This window comes from Rhinopithecus bieti, unplaced genomic scaffold (assembly GCF_001698545.2).
Source record: "Rhinopithecus bieti isolate Rb0 unplaced genomic scaffold, ASM169854v2 scaffold_38691, whole genome shotgun sequence".
Taxonomy (NCBI): Eukaryota; Metazoa; Chordata; class Mammalia; order Primates; family Cercopithecidae; genus Rhinopithecus; species Rhinopithecus bieti.
Window position 1 is genome coordinate 754,898 of NW_016816690.1, and position 21,496 is coordinate 776,393.

At 40.9% G+C, this 21,496-nt stretch overlaps 1 protein-coding gene across 3 annotated transcripts in view; it reads left to right on the plus strand.

The window, feature by feature from the left end:
* The window catches only part of SSH2 (slingshot protein phosphatase 2), a 316,292-nt gene that overhangs the window by 66,439 nt on the left and 228,357 nt on the right, over positions 1–21,496 (plus strand). For 2 of the 3 annotated variants that reach the window (XM_017855091.1, XM_017855092.1), the window contains exon 2: positions 19,299–19,379. The exons of the other annotated variant lie outside the window; for it this stretch is intronic. In XM_017855091.1, coding sequence (XP_017710580.1) covers positions 19,299–19,379 — 81 coding nt within the window. The remainder of the gene's footprint in view (positions 1–19,298; positions 19,380–21,496) is intronic. 3 annotated transcript variants of the gene reach the window in all.

Consider the following 21,496-nt stretch of genomic DNA (forward strand, 5'->3'; position numbering starts at 1 on the left):
TTCCAAGGTTTATATGAGCCACATTTTCTTAATCCAGTCTATCACTGATGGACATTTGGGTTGATTCCAAGTCTTTGCTATTGTGAATAGTGCCGCAGCATTCCTTGATCACTGAAGCCCCTAGATTACTAAGATCCCCCTTTAGCTTTTGGGAATTTCTCACCCCAGTGGTTCTCGTGACACCTCCCAATTATGGTTTAGTAGGTAAGACCCCTTGTATTGACCATCTGTCTGGAATCCGTTCCTTGAAGCAATTTCTGAATTCATCTCCAAAATCCTTTTCCTAAGATGGAAACTAGTTTAGAGAAATGTTCATTTCTTTGAGAAACATCTCTCTTTAGACACTCTCACTCCTCTGTTCTCTGGCTCTGGGGCATTGCTATTTTGTGGCTAGAATTTTTTGAAACATTTCTACTCTTATCCCTTTACTTATTTCCTGACATTGCTCAACCTGTAATCAACTCTGAGCTACCTCTGTTAGCATTCCATAAAGTCCCACTTTTCTAGGTTATTTTCCATGATGCTGGATGAGAGGGACTAAAAAATCTGCCTGTTTTTCTCCCCATCCAGGGGAACGGGGAGGATTCTGCAGGCCCATGACCAGTATGTGACACAGCTTCTTCCAAAAATTCTCTGGTGGGAACTGAAATTTTTTTTTTTTTTTTTTTTTTTTTTTTTTTTTTGAGATGGAGTCTTGCTCTGTAGCCCAGGCTGGAGCACAGTGGCGCGATCTTGGCACACTGCAACCTCTGCCTCCTAGGTTCAAGCAATTCTCCTGCCTCAGCCTCCCAAGTAGTTGGGACTACAGGTGCACACTGCCACACCCAGCTAATTTTTTGTATTTTACTAGAGGTGGGGTTTCACCTTGTTGCCCAGGCTCCTCTCAAACTCCTGAGTTCAGGCAATCTGCCCTCCTCGGCCTCCCAAAGTGCTAGAATTACAGCATGAGCCACCGCACCCAGCTGGGAACTAAATTTTATGTGAGTACCTTGTCTTCTGCCTCCATTAGGGTTCCCCCAAGGTGCTTGGCAACCTCACTATAGTGTTGGCTACTGAAATGTGAGTGACCGAGAAGAAAGGCAGACTAGGACAAAATTGGGCTTCTCTCATCTTTAACAATTTTATGGATTCAAGGATCTTGAGGGGTAGGTACTACCTCTGCTGTACCCAAAATTGACTGTGAGTTTTTAGTACACGTCAAGGGTTTAGATCAGGGAAGAGCCCTAGAGAGTTATTCTGGTGATATTCTTCTCAGATAGTTTTAATCATTGGTATAACTGTTTCTCCAAAGAATAGGGAATGAATCTCTGAAAGATTATACCTGAGGTTTACAAGCTTTCACTTAGTTCCTTCTAGGCAGCTTCTCTCATCATAGTGCACTTAATCAATTAGAATACAAAAATGACCTTGCTACAGTGTGAGGACATCTTGTGGTCAGAATGCTATATAGGAAATTAGTTACAAATACAAGACCATCACTCACTTTACCCCCAGTTCAGCCTGGTAGATCTTAATTTTAGGTATCTCTAGCCTTCCTTGATATCAATCTAAGTTCTTCTTCTAATACTAGAGCTAAATCTTTCAGCTCTTATTTATTAAAGAAGGAATAGAGCTCTTTACTTGCGAGGAAATAGGCTCTTTTCACAATCATCTGACACCTACCTTGGTAGTCTAAGTAACAGTGATCTTTCTGAACTTGTCTTTCTTTCCTGGCATACATCCCCAGACAAATGTTCAAGGGATGCTTTTCTCTCCTTTCTTACTCCGTGTTTTCTTTTCTTCAGATGCCTTTCTGAAGTTCCTTAGTTTCTCTAAAATAGCTGCCTTTTGCTCTTCAAACCTTCATTCTGTAAGGAAATAACAGAACTCCACCTCTTTGCACACATGCAGTGATCATATTACATGATACACACCTTAGCATCTCTAAAACCTAATTTACTTTCATAGCCCAGGTCCCAAATCAAGCTACACAGATTTTTTTTGTTAAGTGTTTGTGTGGCAGGGGCTGGGGGAAGTTGATGGTTGTATTTAAATCACAGATAGCTCTCATATATTGGTCTGAGGAGGGAAATAAATAACTAGAATGCTACAGTTTTAAAACTGTAAAAATAATATGTGAGGTGATTTACAAGTGAATGGAGGTCAAAAGAATTAGTGCTTTCAGCACACACAGAATTAACCTTGCAGTATCTCCTTGTTTTGCCAGCCTGCTGTTACCTCATGAAGTTGACAGGACTGATCTTTTAAAAACTCCTACACAGGGCTGGATATGTTGGCTCATGCCTGTAATCCCAGCATTCTGGGACAGGGCCGGAAGATCATTTGAGCTGAGGAGTTTGAAATCAGCCTGGGCAATAGGGAGACCCCATTTCTACCAAAAAAAAAAAAAAAAAAAATTAGCTGGGCATGGTGGCACGTGGCCTGTAGTTTCAGCTACTCAGGAGACTGAGGTGGAAGGATTGTGTGAGCCCTGGTGATGGAGTTTGCAGTGAGCCAATATGGCGCCACTGCGCTCCAGCCTGGGCAACAGAGCGAGACCCTGTCTCTAAAAATAAAAATAAAATAAATAAAACTCCTACACAGAACAGGAGAGAAATAGGCAGCTCACTTGTTAATAGCAGAAGCCTAACTCAAAATGGAAAATAATATAATATTTGGTTTGCCTAAGGAGAGACAAACCAGCCTCTCTATGAATTACATTTCAATTCTCCTTGGCCATTTAATTGGCAACTAGACACATAACTCTAAGAGCTTCTTTTTTGTGTCCTGATATTCTAGGTCTAGAAGTTCTGAGATGCTGTTGCCATTTTTTTTCTCATTGTTCTTTTCATGGGTTTTCTGACAGGAGTGAACATCTACCACTGGCTCCTTGGCTTTTCCCTGTCTTTATAAACTTGTTTATTAACTTGTTCTTTTTTGTGGATGATTACTTCTCAGAATCTGTCATAGTACCTAACTTAGTGTGCATTTTACACTATATAGGTGTTGATCAAATACAACAGCAGCCCTCTATGTAAACCGAATAACCTGTACATATGAATGACTGCTTTTGCATCTCACTGGAGATAACCTCACTTTGCTTTTGGTAGTTTTGGTATCAGTTGCTAGTTTAGGAATCTAAGCATTGGTTAGGAATGTTTCTGTGAGAAAACATAATTCAGTATCTACATATAAATTTCTAAATGATCTTTGTACTGCTTGTTTCCAATTAATTGATTTTTCTAAACTGGTTTCAAATTCTTCCAGCATAGTCTCCTTTGCTCCCTTATTTCTTTTCTTTTCTTTTTTTTTTTTTTTTTTGAGATGGAGTTTCACTCTGCCACCCAAGCTGGAGTACAGTGGCACGATCTAGGCTCACTGAAGCCTCTGCCTCCTGGGTTCAAGTGATTCTCCTGCCTCAGCCTCCTGAGTAGTTGGGACTACAAGGTGCCCGCCACCATGCCTGGCTAATTTTTTGTATTTTTAGTGGAAACAGGGTTTCACCATGTTGACCAGGCTGGTCTGGAACTCCTGACCTCAGGTGATCTGCCCACCTCAGCTTCCCAAAGTGCTGAGATAACAGGTGTGAGCCTCCACGTTCAGCCTGCTCCCTTATTTCTGATATTTGTAAATTTATTGTTCTTCATCTTCTGGTAGTCTTTAGAAGACACTAATTTTTAATTAATCACAATTAGATTTTGTTCCAGGGCCCCCATTGCTATTTTCTCTTCAGCTTCAACTATTTCTGTCTTCCATAGGTTAAATTATGAAACCAAACCGCATTTGGGTTCAGTGAAATCTGTGATAGGAATTAAGGTCAGCAAAGTCTTCTTCCCTTTCAAGGAATGATTTTTTAGAATATTTCTGATTTCCTCTTGGTATCCATGATTCTTCCTTAAACTAGGGTTAGAAGTTCCTTAGAGCCCTGACAAATGATACAGTGCATGTTTACTCTCAGCAAATTATCTGCCAGGGAGAGGTTGAATCCCAAGTCCTCCCTGTTTATTTTACAGACTGGATAGGAAACTGGGTTGTAAAGCTTCCCTACTGGGGATCTCTAATTTCCAAATTGAGTTTAAACCACTGATTCTTTTTCTTCCCTCCAAGCTCTGATGTTAAAATAAACGTTATCTCTCCACACAGCAGCAGTGATTTAATTGTGGTGCTGTATTAATCTTAAGTTGCAGAAATTACTTCATACTTCTTTTAATTGTAGACTTACCATTTTAGAATATTAAGTCTGTTTTTGTATCTGAGTCAAATATGTATAATAGAGAAGATGTTTATCTCTTATTTCAACTTAGTTGTAGAGAAACTGTTTGTTTCTTCAGTGCCTGGAGAAGTCATTGGAAGTTGGAGACCCACTGCCTGACTATTTTCATAGGAATGATATGATTCCACCATTCTAGTTTTAATGCAGTGTTTTAAATGCTATATACAGAAGCAAATGCTTTGGACCAGTGGTTCTGAAACTTTAATTTATATCTGAATTACCTGGAGAGCTTGTGAAAAACACATTTCTGGGTGCTACACCAGATTTTTATTTGGTAGATCAGGGGTGGAGCCCAAGAATTTGCATTTCTAGCAAGTTGTCAGGTGATTCTGCTGGTCTGGAGACCACACTGAGAATCACTGCTTAGAGGATTTTTTTCTCTCATTTGAGAAACATGCCCTTTTAGGGAAGCTGATTATATTAGAAAAAGAGAAGGGAAAAAATACAAACACAAACAAACAAACAAACAAAACTACCTCAAGGAGAGGACAGGGTTTGTTTTTTTTGTTTTGTTTTGTTTTTGAGATGGAGTCTTGCTCTGTCGCCCAGGCTGGAGTGCAGTGGCCGGATCTCAGCTCACTGCAAGTTCCGCCTCCCGGGTTTACACCATTCTCCTGCCTCAGCCTCCGGAGTAGCTGGGACTACAGGCGCCCGCCACCTCGCCCGGCTAGTTTTTTGTATTTTAGTAGAGACGGGGTTTCACCATGTTAGCCAGGATGGTCTCGATCTCCTGACCTCATGATCCGCCCATCTCAGCCTCCCAAAGTGCTGGGATTGCAGGCTTGAGCCACTGCGCCCGGCCTGTTTTTTTTTTTTTAAGTAAATGTTCAGATTATCTCTGTGTGAGGGTGTGAATTTGCAGCTGCAAGTAATGTGGCATTTGTATGGAATCTGAGATGTGATCAAGTGAACGTTCAAAGAATGATAAGCAAAATCTTTAAATCTTATCACTGTTAGTTGCAATAGAAGACTTAGAAGGACAAGGAGAGATACTGTGAAAAAGTATATCTATAAGAGCCTGAATTAAAATCTCTACCCTGCCACTTAGACTTCATTCATATGAATTTGGAGTGTGTAACCTTACTGGGTTGTTTTAGTATTTTATTGATTGATTGATTGATTGATTGAGATAGAGTTTTGCTCTTGTTGCTCAGGCTGGAGTGCAGTGGCGCAGTCTCGGCTCACTGCAACCTCTGCCTCCTGGGTTCAAGCAATTCTCCTGCCTCAGCCTCCTGAGTAGCTGGGATTACAGGCGCCTGCCATCACACCCAGCTAATTTTTTGCATTTTTAGTAGAGATGGGGTTTCATCATGGTGGCCAGGGTGGTCTCGAATTCCTGACCTCAGGTGATCCACCCAACTCCGCCTCCCAAAGTGCAGGGGTTACAGGCGTGAGCCACTGCGCCCAGCCAAGTATTGAATGAGATAAGAAATCTGAAATGCTTTACTTATGGGACCTGTCCATCAAAGTTACTTTCATAGAAGCTGGCCTCCTCAGTTGCTTTTGTACACTCAGGAATCTTTTCAAAGTTTAAGGGTGATAAATTTTATCCAAAGTAATTACTCATAAAATAATTGGATTCCAACAATTACACCCCTGTGCATACTATAGAAGTGCAGACATAGAAGATGTGGGCCTTATTCTCCAAGCACACAAAATGTACTTATAGATTTAGGATTCTGTCTTTTGAAAGTACCAGAACACCACATTAAAAGTGGGATAATTTTTAAGATGAGAAGGCCAGGAGCAAGGCAGTTATAAACTTGATACAGTGATTAATGCAGTTGTCAAGGTTCTGAGTTCTGTCTGTCTGTTCTACCATCTTTAACTTACTTCCTTTTGTCCTTGGGCCTCTCTTTTTGAGGTCACAAAATGGGTGTCACAGCTCTAGATATCAGATCTGCATAACTGCATCCAAAGGCATAGGAAGGGCAATCTGTTTTCTCAAATCTCCTTTGTCAAGGTAGAAAACTTTTCCCACAAGCCCACAGCAGACTTGCCCTCAAGCCTTGGAGACCGAGATTAGGATATATGACTGTTCTGGGCTTCAGGGAGGCTAAGCTGAAAAGGCATTGTCAGCCTGAGTACTGGGACTGGTAGGTAAAAGAGGTTAGAGATGACTGTTGGGTAGACAACAGAAACTGCCACAGGGAGACAAAACTATCCACAGATTAGAGAACAGTTCTGGGCAATTTGTCATTAGGCTGAATTGTGTGCTCTAGGCCAGGAATTGGCAATCTTTTTTTTTTTTTTTTTTTGTTAAGGGCCAGTTATTAAATATTTCAGGCCTCACCTAAAGATGTCAAAATCCACATACAGTCTCTGTTGCACATTCTTTGTCCTTTTTTTAAAAAAAAAAAGAAAGAAAAAAAACTTTTAAAATGCAAAAGTCATCCTTAGCTTGCTGACCATATAAAAACAGGCCATGGTACACATTTGGCCCACAGGCTATAGTTTGCCAACCCCTGCCTACCCAAGGAAGGTTCAGAAGGGAGCTCCTACTTTAGTGGGACTGAAGTCATCATTTTGAAGCCTCCTGAAATTCTGGGATTTGACTGGTGCTTTGAAGGATGGGTGAGATTTGGACTGAGAGATGTGTTCCTTCTGAAGGGCACAGTGAGTGGAGAAACAAGCCTATGATGCTTACCATAACACAGTTGTGTGTTACATGCAATGAGTGAAGAGTAGCAATACCTTTGCAAATGAAATAGGCTAATTGCAGGCCAGAGTTAGGGAGTAATGTGGCATGAGTATCTTGTCTCTCTTAGCCACTGACAGGCCAAGCTGCTAAGAGGCTCTGAGAAATGAAGATGCTCTTTTGGCTTAAAGTTTCCATGTTGATCTGGAGCCCAAGGGAGGCAGTGTTGCATGTAACAATTGGTTCTTCCAGTAGGAGCTGTTACTACTATTACTAATTAAGGAACAAATATCATGTGTTCAGGGGAGTGAAGACTGTTGGTCTCTTAATTATACCTACATACAAAGATTATAACTTATCTTCACTTTATATTATTTTTATAGCAACAAGGAAGAATCGCAACAACTAATACTAAGTCACTTATTCATTGAACATTTATTGAATGTTTACCATGTGCCAGGCCCTGGCAATATAAGTTGAGAAGCTCATAGTCCAGAGGGGAATAAAGAACCTGTATGGCAATAATTACAGTAGTGAGTTAAGAGTTAGAAAATGTGTGCACAGAGAACTGTGGATGCCTAGAAGAAGGAACCACTCAATTTATTCTCATTTAAATTTTCAAATTGACTCAGTTAAATTCAGTAACCACAGATTGTACCCCTAATACTAGACAATTTGCAAATCTGTACCATTTATCACAAAAAAAAGCCTATGTAAAATACTATGAGTGGGTTAAATCCAAATCATCACCTCTCCAGAAAAAGCTATTTCAAACCTTCTGTGGCTGATATTAAGTTTTACAATCCTCTTTATGTGCAAAGTATATAACTATAGTGTTGTATTTCCCATCGCACTTAATTAATTTTTTGCTTCCCAGTTTATTGGTGTAAATATTGGATTCTAGAAAACAATTGTTTCCCCCCAGTAAAGCTTTCAAAGAAGATTATGGGTCTGGCACCGTGGCTCATGCCTATAGCACTTTGGGAGGCCCAGGCAGGCGGATCATGAGGTCAGGAGTTCAAGACCAGCCTGGCCAACATAGCGAAACCTTGTCTCTACTAAAAATACAAAGCCGAGCATGGTGGCAGGCGCCTGTAGTTCCAGCTACTTGGGAGGTTAAAGCAGGAGAATCGCTTGAACCCGGCAGTCGGAGGTTGCAGTGAGCCGAGATCGTGCCACTACACTCCAGCCTGGACGGCAGAGAGACTGTCTCAAGAAAAAAAGAAGAAGAAGAAGATTATAGTGGTGGGCAGAATAATGGCCCCCAGTAGAGTCCTCATTCTAATCAGCTGTGAACCTGTAAATATGTTAGCTTAACATAGTAAAGGAGGAATTAAGGTTGCTAATCATGTATAGCTTTAAAATAGGAAGATTACCCTGGATTATCAGGGCAGGATGCAACATAGTCAGTCACAAAGGCTGTTAAAGTAGAAGAGGGACACCCAAAACTATAAAAACCCCGGAAGACAACCTAGGCAGTACCATTCTGGACATAGGAACAGGCAAAGATTTTATGACAGATGCCAAAAGCAATTGTGAAGAAGCAAAAGTTGACTCTAATTAAACTAAAGAGCTTCTGCACAGCAAAAGAAACTATCAACAGAGTGAACAGACAACCTGTAGAATGGGAAAAAATGTTTACAAACTATGCATCTGACAAAGGTCTGATATACAGCATCTATAAGGAACTTAAACAAATATACAAGAAAAAAAAACAAAAAAGTCCATTTAAAAGTGGGCCAAAGAGCCAGACACGGTGGCTCACACCTGTAATCCCAGCACTTTGGGAGGCTGAGGTGGGAGGATCACTTGAGGCCAGGAGTTTAAGAGTGGCCTGGCCAGCATAGTGAAACCTGTCTCTACTAAAAATACAAAAATTAGCTGGGCATCATGGCACACGCCTGTAATCCCAGCTATTCGGGAGGCTGAAGCACGAGAATTGCTTGAACCTGGGAGGCAGATGTTGCAGTGAGCTGAGATCCTGCCACTGCACTCCAGCCTGGGGGACAGAGCGAGACTCTGTCTCAAAAAAAAAAAAAGAAAAAAAGTGGTCAAAGGAGACTGAGCACAGTAGCTCACAGCTGTAATCCCAGCACTTTGGGAGGCTAAGGCGAGTGGATCACTTGAGGTCAGTAGTTCCTGACGAGCCTGGCCAACATGGCAAAACCCTGTCCGTACTAAAAATACAAACATTAGCTGGGCATGGTGGCACGCTCCTGCAATCACGGTGGCTGAAGCAAGAGAATTGCTTGAACCCAGGATGCAGAGGTTGCAGTGAGCTGAGATTGCGCCACTGCGCTCCATCCTGGGTGATAGAGTGAGACTCTGCCTCAAAAAAATAAGTGGGCAAAGGACATGAAGAGACACGTTTCAAAAGAAGACATACATGTTGCCAACAATCATATGAAAAAAAGCTCAACATCACTGATCATTAGAGAAATGCAAATCAAAACCGTAGCGAGATAACCATCTCACAGCAGTCAGAATGGCTATTATTAAAAAGTCAAAAAATATCAAATGCTCAGGAGATTGTGGAGAAAATGGAATGCTTATACATTGTTAATGGGAGTGTAAATTAGTTCAACCATTGTGGAAAGTAGTGTGGCAATTCCTCAAAGAGCTAAAAACAGAACTACTGCCGGCACGGTGGCTCACGCCTATAATCCCAGCATTTTGAGAGGCCAAGGCCTGAGGTCAGGAGTTCAAAACCAGCCCGGTCAACATGGTGAAACCCTATCTCTACTAAAAATACAAAAAATTAGCTGGGCTTGGTGGTGGGCGCCTATAATCCCAGCTACTTGGGAGGTTGAGGCAGGAGAATCGCTTGAACTCAGGAGGTGGAGGTTGCAGTGAGCCAAGGTCGTGCGTTGCACTTGAGCCTGGAAAACAAGAGCGAAACTCTGTCTCAAAACAAAACAAAACTAAAAAACAGAGCTACCATTCGACCCAGCAATCCCATTACTGGATATATACCCAAAGGAATATAAATCATTCCATCATAATGACACATGCATGTATATTTTCATTGCACCCCTATTTACAACAGCAAAGACGTGGAATCATCCTAAATGCCCATCAATGATAGACTGGATAAAGAAAATGTGGTACATATATACCACGAAATACTATGCAGCCATAAAAAGAAAAAAAACAAGATCATGTCATTTGCAGGAACATGGATGGAGCTGGATGCTATTACCCTTAGTAAACTAACAGAAGAACAGAAAACCAAATACCACATGTTCTTATAAGTGGAAGCTAAATGATGAGAACACATGGACACATAGAGGGGAACACAGACACCAGGGCCTACTAGAGAGTGGAAGGTGCAAAGGAGGGGATCAGGAAGAATAGCTAATAAGTCCTAGGCTTAATACCTGGATGATGAAATAATCTGTAAAGCAAACCCCTGTGACATGAGTTTATTCATATAACAAACCTGCACATGTACCTGGGAACTTAAAAGTTAAAAAAAGAAAAAGAAAAAAAGTGGAAGAAGAACCCAGGAAAGGAAGTCAGATTGATGCGATAGGAGAAGAACTCAATCCACCTTTACCGATATTGAAGATAGAAGAAGGGGGCCATGAGCCGAAGAATGCAGACAGCCACTAGATGCCAGAAAAGGCAAAGAAATTGATTCTCCTAAAAATAGTTAGGGCTACCATAACAAGTATAATCCATTTAAACAGACTGATCGCTTAAATGACAAATATTTATTTTCTCATAGAGTTGCAGGCTGAAAGTCAAATATCAATGTGTTGGCAAGGGTTGATTTCTTCTGAGGCTGACCTTCTTGGCCTGTAGAAGGCTGTCCTCTCCCTCTGTTTTCACATGGTCTTTCCTCTGGGTGGTATATGTGTCCTAATCTCTTCTATTTATTTATTTGTTTGTTTATTTATTTATTTATTTATTTATTTATTTATTTTGAGACAGGATCTTGCTCTGCCCTCTAGGCTAAAATGCAGTGGTGTGATCATAGCTCACTGTAAACTTGAACTGCTGGGCTCAAGCAATCCTCTGCCTCAACCTCCCAAGTAGCTAGGACTACAGGCATGCCTAGCTATTTTGTTTTTTTTTTTTTTTTTTTTTTTTTGTAGAGATGGTGTCTTGCTATGTTGCCCAGGCTGGTCTCAATCTCCTGACCTAAAGTGATTCTCTTGCCTTGGCCTCTCAAAGTGCTGGGATTATAGGCATGAGCCACTACATGTGGCCCTAATCTCTTTTTATGAGAATATGAGTCATATTGGATTAGGGCCCACCTATATTGGACTAGGGCCCACCTATATTGGAACTACCCCTAGGTTACTAACCCTCATTTTAACTTGATTACTCTTTAAAGGCTCTGTCTCCAAATAAACCACATCTTGAGGTACTGGGGATTGAAACTTAAACATATGAATTTTGGGGGACACAATTTAGCCTGTAACACTCCCCTAGATCCTACAGAAGGAACACAGGTCTGCCAACTGTTTTATTTTAGGACTCCTTGCCTCTAGACTGTAACATAATAAATTATGTTGTTTAAACCATCAAGTTTGTGGTAATTTGTTAAAGCATGTTAGAAAATGAGTTTAATTGGAAGTAACTTGAATCTATTAGTAGGAGACTGATTAACTGAACTGTGGAACATCTCTACAATGAAATGTTATGCAGCAATCAGAAACAATGAAATGAATGTCTTAATAGACAAATGGATAAATGTGATAAATGTGTCATATATGTGTGCAATGGAATATTATGCAGGCTTAAAAAGGAAGGAAATTCTGACACATGCTACAACATGCATGTATCTTGAGGACCTTATGCTAAGGAAGATAACTCAGTCAAAGACAAATACTGTATGATTCCACTTATATGAATTATCTAGACCAGTCAAAACTCATAGAAACAAAGTGAATGGTAGTTGTTAAGGGCTGGAATAGGGGGAAATGAAGAGTTGTTTGATGGATATAGATTCAGTTCTTTGAGATGAAAAAGCTTTAGAGATTGACTGTACAACAACATGAATATATACTGAACTGTACAGTTAACAATAGTTAAGATGGGGCTGGGTGTGATGGCTTACGCCAACACTTTGGGAGGCCAGGGCAGGAGAATCTTTTGAGCCCAGGAGTTTGAAACCTTCCTGGGAAACATAGTGAGACCCCATCTGTACAAAAAACTTTTTAAATTACCTAGGTGTGGTAAATTTTAGTTTCAGCAACTAGGGAGGCTGAGATGGGAGGATTGCTTGAGCCTGAGAGGTCCAGGCTTCAGTGAGCCATGATCACGCCACTGTACTTCAACCTGGGTGACAGCGAGACTGTCTCAAAAACATCAGTTAAGATGGTTGATATGGTTTGGCTGTGTCCCCACCCAAATCTCATCTTGAATTCCCACATGTTGTGAGAGGGAAACTCCGGTGGGAGGTAATTGAATCATGCGGGCAAGTCTTTCCTGTGCTGTTTTCATGATAGTGAATAAGTCTCATGAGATCTGATGGTTTTAAAGAGAGGAGTTCCCCTGCACAAGCTGTCTCTCTTTACCTGTTGCCATCCATGCAAGATGTGACTTGCTCTTTCTTGCCTTCTGCTGTGATTTTGAGGCTTCCCCAGCCATGGAACTGTAAGCCCAATTAAACCTCTTTCTTTTGTAAATTGCCCAGTTTCGGGTATGTCTTTGTCAGCAGCGTGAAAACGGACTAATACAGTAAATTGGTACCAGTAGAATGCTGAAATAAGTTAAGACTTTGGGGGACTGTTGGGAAGGCATGATTGGTTTTGAAATGTGAGGACATGAGATTTGGGAGGCCAGGGGTGGAATGATATGGTTTGGCTGTGTCCCCACCCGAATCTTGAATTCCCACGTGTTGTGGGAGGGACCCGGTGGGAGGTAATTGAATCATGGGTGAATTTTATGTTGTGTTATTTTTTATGTTATGTAGTTTTTAAAAAATAGTGAAACAAAGATACTAAGCTTAAAAGGAAAGGGCAGAAAAATAGGTGCAGTGTGCTTTCATTTGTGTATTTTGGAGAAAGAACATCTACACACACAATGCTTGTATATACACAGAATAATCCTGAAAGGATTCCTTAGGAGCTGGCATAGTGATTACTTCTAGGAATGGGTTGTAGTAGTTGGGAGGACCGGAATGGAGGAAGACTTAAAAATACTCTTTGACACCTTCTTAGTTGTTTACCACATACATGTGTTACACACTAAAATAATTGTTTGGGGAGGTTTTGTTTGTTTGTTTTTGTTTTTTGAGACAGACTCTCACTCTGTTGCCCAAGCTGGAATGCAGTGGCGGGATCACGGCTTACTGCAGCCTCAACCTCCTGGGCTCAAACGGTCCTCCCACCTCAGCCTCTTGCGTATCTGGGACTATAGGCATGCACCACCAAGCCCAGCTATAATAGAGGTCTTTTAATGCATCATTAAAATATCACAAACAGGTCTTAGCAACCATACAGTTTCTTGTTTCTGTAGCTGGACAACTCTTAGATCTTATTCATCAGCCTGCTAAACTGTTCCTCTTTCAGTGACATATAGATCATCTGAAAGTTTTCTGTTATCCTTGTTTTTAACTGTTACGGATTGCTAAATCAAAGCAGTTGAATTTGAAACAAACTCAATGTCATTTCCTCCAAAGATTAATACGTTTTTCTGGACTTAAGATAACTGAATAAGCAATACCTGGCCTCATCTAAACCCTCCAGATGTATTTTTCACCCAAGAAACTGTGGATTTCAGCAAAAGACCCATGCTCCTGGATAACTAAGTTGATGGGGAAAGGAGTATGCACAGACCACATCTTGTAATGGAAGCCCAGTGTAACACCCTTGATCATGTTCTGTACACGATTACAAATAGTGCAAGCAGTAGCCACTTCCTATTTCCCAATCATTTGTCAACCTAGCACCTCTTCTTTTCCAAGGAGAATGCATCTACATTGATGTAATTGATGTCCCTCCCTAACTTCCTGTGGGGCTCTTCAGAATAACTGTGCATCCTTTCAGAGTGATGTCTGCATTTTCTGGAATGTCAATAGTCTGATTGCCAAGAATGGTCTTCATTCTCTCCGTAGATACAGCAAAGAACTGAAATAATTGTTTTTAAATGTATAATTTCAGCTGAGACTTTAGAGAATTTTCTTAGTTGGATCAGACGTAGACTATGAAATTGCTTTGTCAATCCATTTATACCTAAGTGCCAGGGTATGTCTTGGCCTTTAAAGGATTAAAAGCTCTTACTCCCAAAGTTGCTGGACTTTGGGGTATAAATATATTTTATTGTTTGATGCCTGATAGTATATTTTTCTTTTTATTTTTCGAGGCAGGATCTCACTCTGTTGTGCAGGCTGGAGTGAAGTGGCGTGATCTCGGCTCACTGCAGCCTCAACTTCCTGAGTTCAGGCCATCCTCCGACCTCAGCCCCCTGAGTAGATGGGACTACAGGTGCACGCCACCACACCCAGCTAATTTTTTGTATTTTTAGTAGAGAACAGGATTTTACCAATGTTGCCCAGGCTGGGCTCAAACTCCTGGGCTCCACTGATCTGCCTGCTTTAGCATCCCAAATTGTTGGGATTACAGACATGGGCCACCAGGACTGGCCTATGTCTGATAGTACATTTTCAAAGTCCCTAGTTTCTTTAAGTACAGCTGCAATGTATTCACTTAGAACCACAAAAAGAAAAAAAGAAAAAAAAAAGCGAGGATGAAAGATGGAGGAAAAAAAAGGAAAGAGGAAAGAAATAGTAAATGTTCTCTGCCTCTTAAAACCATATAATCTATAACAAGAATAGAGTACAAGAGACTTAACAGTAACAACAGGGTAACAGGTTTTGACTCTGTGGGATTATTTCTTCATTTTGTTTTGTTTTCTTTTTGATATGGAGTCTTGCTCTGTCTCCCAGACTGGAGTGCAATGGCACAGTCTGAGCTCACTGCAACCTCTGCCTCCCGGGTTCAAGTGATTCTCCTGCCTCAGCCTCCCGAGTAGCTGGGATTACAGGCACCTGCCACCACACCCAGCTAATTTTGTATTTTTGGTAGAGATGGGGTTTTGCCATGTTGGCCAAGCTGGTCTCGAACTCCTGGCCTCAGGTGATCCACCCGCTTTGGCCTCCCAAAGTGCTGGGAGTACAGGTGTGAGCCACCATGCCCGGCCTCTTGTGGTATTATTTCTTAAGACTTCTGCTTATAAATTGTTAGGTAACTGCATACATTAGATTTTAACACTCTTGAAAACCTCCTTCTTAGTACATGAGTTCTTGCATCATACAGTCCATATAAAAATTGCAACATTTTATTACTATAATTGTTCCTTAGAAGCTGTTCTGGATTGAAACTTCTTGTTATGTGCAGGTGTTTTTCTTACCAACAATCTTAACCCCTGTGTTTCTCCACACAATACTTAGCCAAAGGGACATGTTTCCACAAAGTCATATCCTATCTTTGTTGTTTTTGCATCCCCATAAAAGCAAAAAACTATTTTTGTAACCTGTTCAGTTACCTTTCCCTTTTTGTTTGGTGTTTTACCTTAGCTTCTAATAATTCAGCACCCAGAAAAGTGCTTAGTACACAGTAGGGGTACAATAAATGGAAATCAATGACTCATTGTGAGCTCAGTTGCTTCCAGGTTATGTAGGGAATATGATTTTGTCTTTAAGAATGAAAAACACTTAAGACTTGATAGAAGCAAAATTTCCCTTGAAGACAAAAGTTTCTTTGAAAGAAAATTTTAACCCAAATGTATAAGCCTTTTACATCTAGGAAGGAGAGTAATATTATTATACTAATATTTATTATTATCATAAGCAGCAGTAATAAATAGTAATAAAATATTAATAATAAGTTATTATTATTAGAAGTAACATCAGAAGCTAAGTTATTCTAAGTGCTTTTTTTAATTACTTTTTTTTTTGGGTAGAGACAGGTGTCTTGCTATGTTGTGCAGGCTGGACTTGAACTCCCAGGCTCAAGTCCTCCCACATCAGCCTCCAGAGCGGCTGAGTATCTAGATGCACATGTTACCACACCTGGCTCTAAGTCTCTGAATGCTTTTCTTATGTTATCTCTCATACAATCTTTCCAACAACCCTAATAGATAGATGTTATTGTTGTGCCCATTTTTATGGATGAGGAAATCGAGCTCAAAGAAATTAAGGAATATACTCAAAATCACACTGCTAGTAAGTGGCAGAACCAGGATATGAACTCAGTTTAGTTAAGATTTGGGCTTGATACTTCCAATGCAAGAATATGAGCTTGACTTTGTCCTCCTCAAAATTCCTGCCAAGAGGACATTCAAAAGAAGAAAATAAAGAAAAGAGAATTGGTATCGGCACTACAAACTGGGGAAGATCACCACCTTCATGCTAGAAGAAACATTGAGGGAATTTACAATATGACATTCAGGCAATGAGATTGAGGTAAAGGCCTACCACTGAGAGGGGCTATGTATAATTAAGCCCACCTACGCTGGGCACGGTGGCTCATGCCTGTAATCCCAGAACTTTGGGAGGCCGAGGTGGGCGGATCACAAGGTTAGGAGTTGGAGACCATCCTTGTCAACATGGTGAAACCCTGTCTCTACTAAATATACAAAAATTAGCCAGTCGTTGTGGTGCGCACTGTAGTCCCAGCTACTGCGGAGGCTGAGGCAGGAGAATACTTGAACCCGGGAAGTGGAGGCTGCAGTGAGCAGAGATCGTGCCACCGCACTCCAGCCTGGGCAACAGAGAGAGAGACACTCCAGGGGGAAAAAAAAAAAAAAAAAAAAAAATCTCTGCAGTGAATTAAGGCTGCATTTTGTATTCCTAGCTTACTAAAAATGTTTGGAACCAGAAATGACTATTTTATCAAATGCTTTTTAGCATCTGTTTAAATAATCGTGTAGTTTAGTAGAGGTCCTAAATATTAATTTGTCCTTGCAATCTTGGAATAAGCCATATAATCAGAAAGACTGTTCACTCTGCAGAACCTGGAAAGAATTCAGGAATTAGAATTACGAGGTCTTGGCCGGGTGTGGTGGCTCATGCCTGTAATCCCAGCACTTTGGGAGGCCAAGGTGGGTGGATCATGAGGTGAGGAGATAGAGACCATCCTGGCTAACACAGTGAAACCCCATCTCTACTAAAAATACAAAAAATAAGTGTGCATGGTGGCGGGCGCCTATACTCCCAGCTACTTGGGAGGCTGAAGCAGGAAAATCGCTTGAACCCAGGAGATGGAGGTTGCAGTGATCTAAGATTGCACCACTGCACTCTAGCCTGGTTGACAGAGCGAGATGCTGTCTCCAAAAAAAAAAAAAAAAAAAAATTACCAGGTCTCAGAAGGCAGGGAAATGAACTTGACCTTTGTCCTTTGTCTTCCTTTAGGTTTCTCAGAATTTAATTTAGAACTAAATATGTTGGTTGCAAGTAAACACTTGTTCCATGAACCAATTATATTGTAATGCCATCAGCCCACTTTAATGGATACCTTGTATCTTAATGAATTGTTTCAATTAATATATATATATATAAAGTCTTAAAATAACTTTAGGAATGCAAGTGTGTTCTTGAAAGGTCATTTTGGTTTTTTTTTTCTTTGAGACAGAGTGTGGATCTGTCACCCAGTCTGGTGGCGTGATCTTGGCTCACTGCAACCTTCACCTCCCGAGTTCAGGTGATTCTTCGGTCTCAGCCTCCCCAGTAGCTGAGATTACAGTTGAGCACCACCACACCTGGCTAATTTTTGTATTTTTACTAGAGATGGGTTTTCAACATGTTGGGCAGGCTGATCTCGAACTCCTGACCTCAGGTGGTCCACCCGCCTTGGCCTCCCAAAGTGCTGGGATTACAGGTATGAGCCACCGTGCCCAGCTGAAAGGTCATTCTGAAAGAGCTAGTGTGGACATCTGAAATATTTATAAGAAAGAAAGCTGCAACGTCTTAACTAGTGTAATTTGGTTTAATTTGTACTTTTCTCTCTTCAGGTTTGTTTTGTTTTGTTTTGTTTTGGAGACAGGATCTAGCTCTGTTGCCCAGGCCAGATGGCAGTGGCACAATTATGGCTCACTTGAAGGCTTAAACTCCGAAACTCAAGTGATCCTCCCACCTCAGCCTCCCAACTAGCCAGGCCTACAGAGGTGTGCCACCACACCTGGCTGATTATTATTATTGTTATTTTTGTCATGAAGATGGGGTCTTACTATGTTGCCCAGGCAGGTTTCCAACTCCTGGGCTCAAGCTCTCTCCAGTTTTTATTATTATTATTATTATTTTTTTTTTTTGAGATGGAGTTTCGCTCTTGTTGCCCAGGCTGGAGTGCTATGGCACGATCTCGGCTCACTGTAACCTCCACCACCTGGGTTCAAGCGATTCTCCTGCCTCAGCCTCCAGAGTAGCTGGGATTACAGGTACCTGCAACCACACCCAGGTAATTTTTTGTATTTTCAGTAGAGATAGGGTTTTACCATGTTGGCCAGGCTGGTCTTTAACTCCTGACCTCAGGTGATCCACCCGCCTCCCAAAGTGTTGGGATTACAGGCGTGAGCCACCATGCCCGGCCTCTCTTCAGTTTTTATACTGTGACAGTGACAAGCCACTTTTGATGTGCTTAGTATTATCTATATTATTATCTGTTGTAGTATGAGACCTTGGGAAGACTGAAAGCAGCTCTGATCTCTACCATTTTAATTCTTTCAAATATTTATTATTAAGCCTTTAGCTTTCCTAATACGAGTTCCAGAAGTCTTCAAATATTTTATATATTTTTTAAGCTAGATGGAGTGTAAATGTTCTTATTTCCCCCCTCCAAAATATAAGAGAACAAGAATTAAAAGACTTTGCATTTGTAGGATTTTTAACAATTATTTTTGTTTGTTTGTTTGTTTTTTGAGATGGAGTCTCGCTCTGTAGCCCAGGCTGGACTGCAGTGGCGTGATGTCACTTCACTGCAACCTCTGCCTCCCAGGTTCATGCCATTCTCCTGCCTCAGCCTCCCGAGTAGCTGGGACTACAGGCTTGCTACCACGCCCGGCTAATTTTTTGTATTTTTAGTAGAAACGGGGTTTCACCATGTTAGCCAGGATGGTGTCGATCTCCTGACCTCGTGATCCGCCCGCCTCGGCCTCCCAAAGTGCTGGGATTACAGGCCTAAGCCACCGCGCCCAGCTAGCAGCACCATCTTTACAGAAAAAGATGTGCTGGATCTTTCCCCAAATCGGGAAACCATAGGAAATGCTTCAGTTGATCAAGCATTCCTCAATCAACTAACCAGTCACCTTGTTGGCCGTATTCTCTCAAAATAGCCATCAGTAATCAGAATTGCAGCTTCTCACCTGTGAGCTAACAGCACTGACTGATTTCAGCTTGCTTTTCTCCTCGTGCTTATGGGCCCATTCGTTTGGATCTCTGAAATGATCTTGTTTGTATTACAGAGCTCTCATTTGGAAGACAGTGAATCAGCAGCATTACTTTGCTATGAATGTGAAGAATCAGAAATCTTTAGTGATTCCAATGTACGTAGGTATATGTTTTTATACAGACTTTGGTGATTCAAGTAAAATCTTCTTGGGTAAATTTGGCTATTAAATGCAACTGATATAGTGCCTATTCTTTTATCTCTTTGACCCCATTCAGCCAAATAGTCTGGGAAGGCAAATAGGTGGCTTGCAATAAGTGTATATATAAACAGTGTGGTACATTTATATGCATAATGTCATGGCAATGACCACTCAAAACTTATTTATTGAAGCAGAAAAAAAATGTAGCATCTTGGAACCTTGAGTGAGTTTCCTTCAATAAAGAATGACTGTTGTTGTGGGATTTTTTCTCCCCTCATATACACATTTTTTTAATGGTCAATAGTATTATTATTTTCCCTGTGGCAACTGCTTGGTATTGGCGCTGCCACAGGGCCTTTATTCCTCACATACATGGGCCTCACATGTCTTAGCTATTGATAATGTTAAGCCAAATAGTGTTATAATCACTGGACTGGAAACTCAACCTGATCATCTTAAATGTGGAACTTTATCTAACTACATTTCATGAGATGTTATAAATTTTACTTACCCCGTCTGACCTCCAGCATACTTACCCACAGAGTCAGGCTGAAGTTAGAGAACAACTTAAATTGACTTATTTTTGTGTGTTGCAATGAGCAGTGAGATTAATCTGGAAATTCTCAGTATATCCTGAGATATAAGTGAACTTCCCCCGAGTATTGAATGGCCTAGTAGGACAGGCCAAATTGGGGCTTAGCCCAGGAAGGTTCTTAGTTTCACCAGGAAAGAAATCAAGGGCAAGCCAGTGGTGTTAGACAGCAATCTTTTATTGAACAGTACTGCTCCTGGTGGAACAGCACTAACTCATAGGTAGTGTACCCAGAGTCTGCAACGTGTGGGCTCTTGGCGACTGTATTTATACTCACTTATACCTACTTTCAGTTACATGTAAATTAAGGGCAGGTTAATGCAAATTGAGGGGTGGGTTATTTAGAACTTTCTAGGAAAGGGGCAGTAACTTCTGGGTCATTGCCATGGCATTTGTAAACTGTCATGATGCTGGTGGGAGTACCCATGCTCATGAGCAATGAGGGCAGCCAGGGATTGCCCTTGTCACAATTTGCTGGTTTTGGCCAGTTTCTTCACCTTATCCCATCTGGAACAGATCCTACTTTGTTCAGCAGTGTTGTGACCAGAAAACAAGTCCTGCTGGACTCTTGCTTCATTAGTTCATATACATCGTTCTGCCATAAAGGGGTATTAGAAGTATTTTGAAAGGAAGTGAAGGGAAGAGTTGTGGGTCAGGAAAACTAAACTGTCATTTGGATCACTGTCTCCTATTGAGCCCCCACTAAAAAAACATGAGGGGGTCGGCTACAAAAATGCAGACACCGTCCCAGTTATATTAATGAAAATTAGAAATAGGACCAGCTCTTTGTGAGAGGCCCTGGTCTCTGCCTTCCCCTTTCAGCCCAAATGCCTGACGTTTTTATCTGTTTGCTTCTCACTGGCTCTAAGTTGAAGACTTGGTGACAACCTGATTTTTTTTAAGGTGTACTGCCCTTCACTGCGAAGCTTGTGCAGATTAGGGATGGCACTATGAGGAAAGACTTTATTCAAGCATATTTTTGGACTGTTATACCCATAGGAGACTGGACTGCTCTTGGAATTTCCCCCCATTTTATGAGAGGTTCAAGATGTCCTTGTATCAAACTGAAGTTTAGAAACATAGCAAAACTTTTTCCCACTTGGACATTTTTTTTCTGTGTCTTGCTCTAGAATGAATCCTACTTCACAAATTTAAAAATATATAGTTTATATACACTGAATTATAACACATTTCAAAACTGTATTGTTTTTTACAGATTTAATTGTTTTCTATAATTTTACTTGACTTGATGTCTTCCAACAAGTAGCTGTAACTAAAACTAGATTCTACAAACCTTGACCATAAAAAATGAATTCTGTCAATATCAGGATATTTATTGCTCATAGTAGCACTCCATAAATATTGTTGAAGTTTCACTAATGGAAACTATCTCTTGAAGTAAGATGTGTCTCTCAAGTATATCACCATAGTACTACCTGCACTTAGGCTGGCTTCCTCATCTTCATATCACAGTTAACAG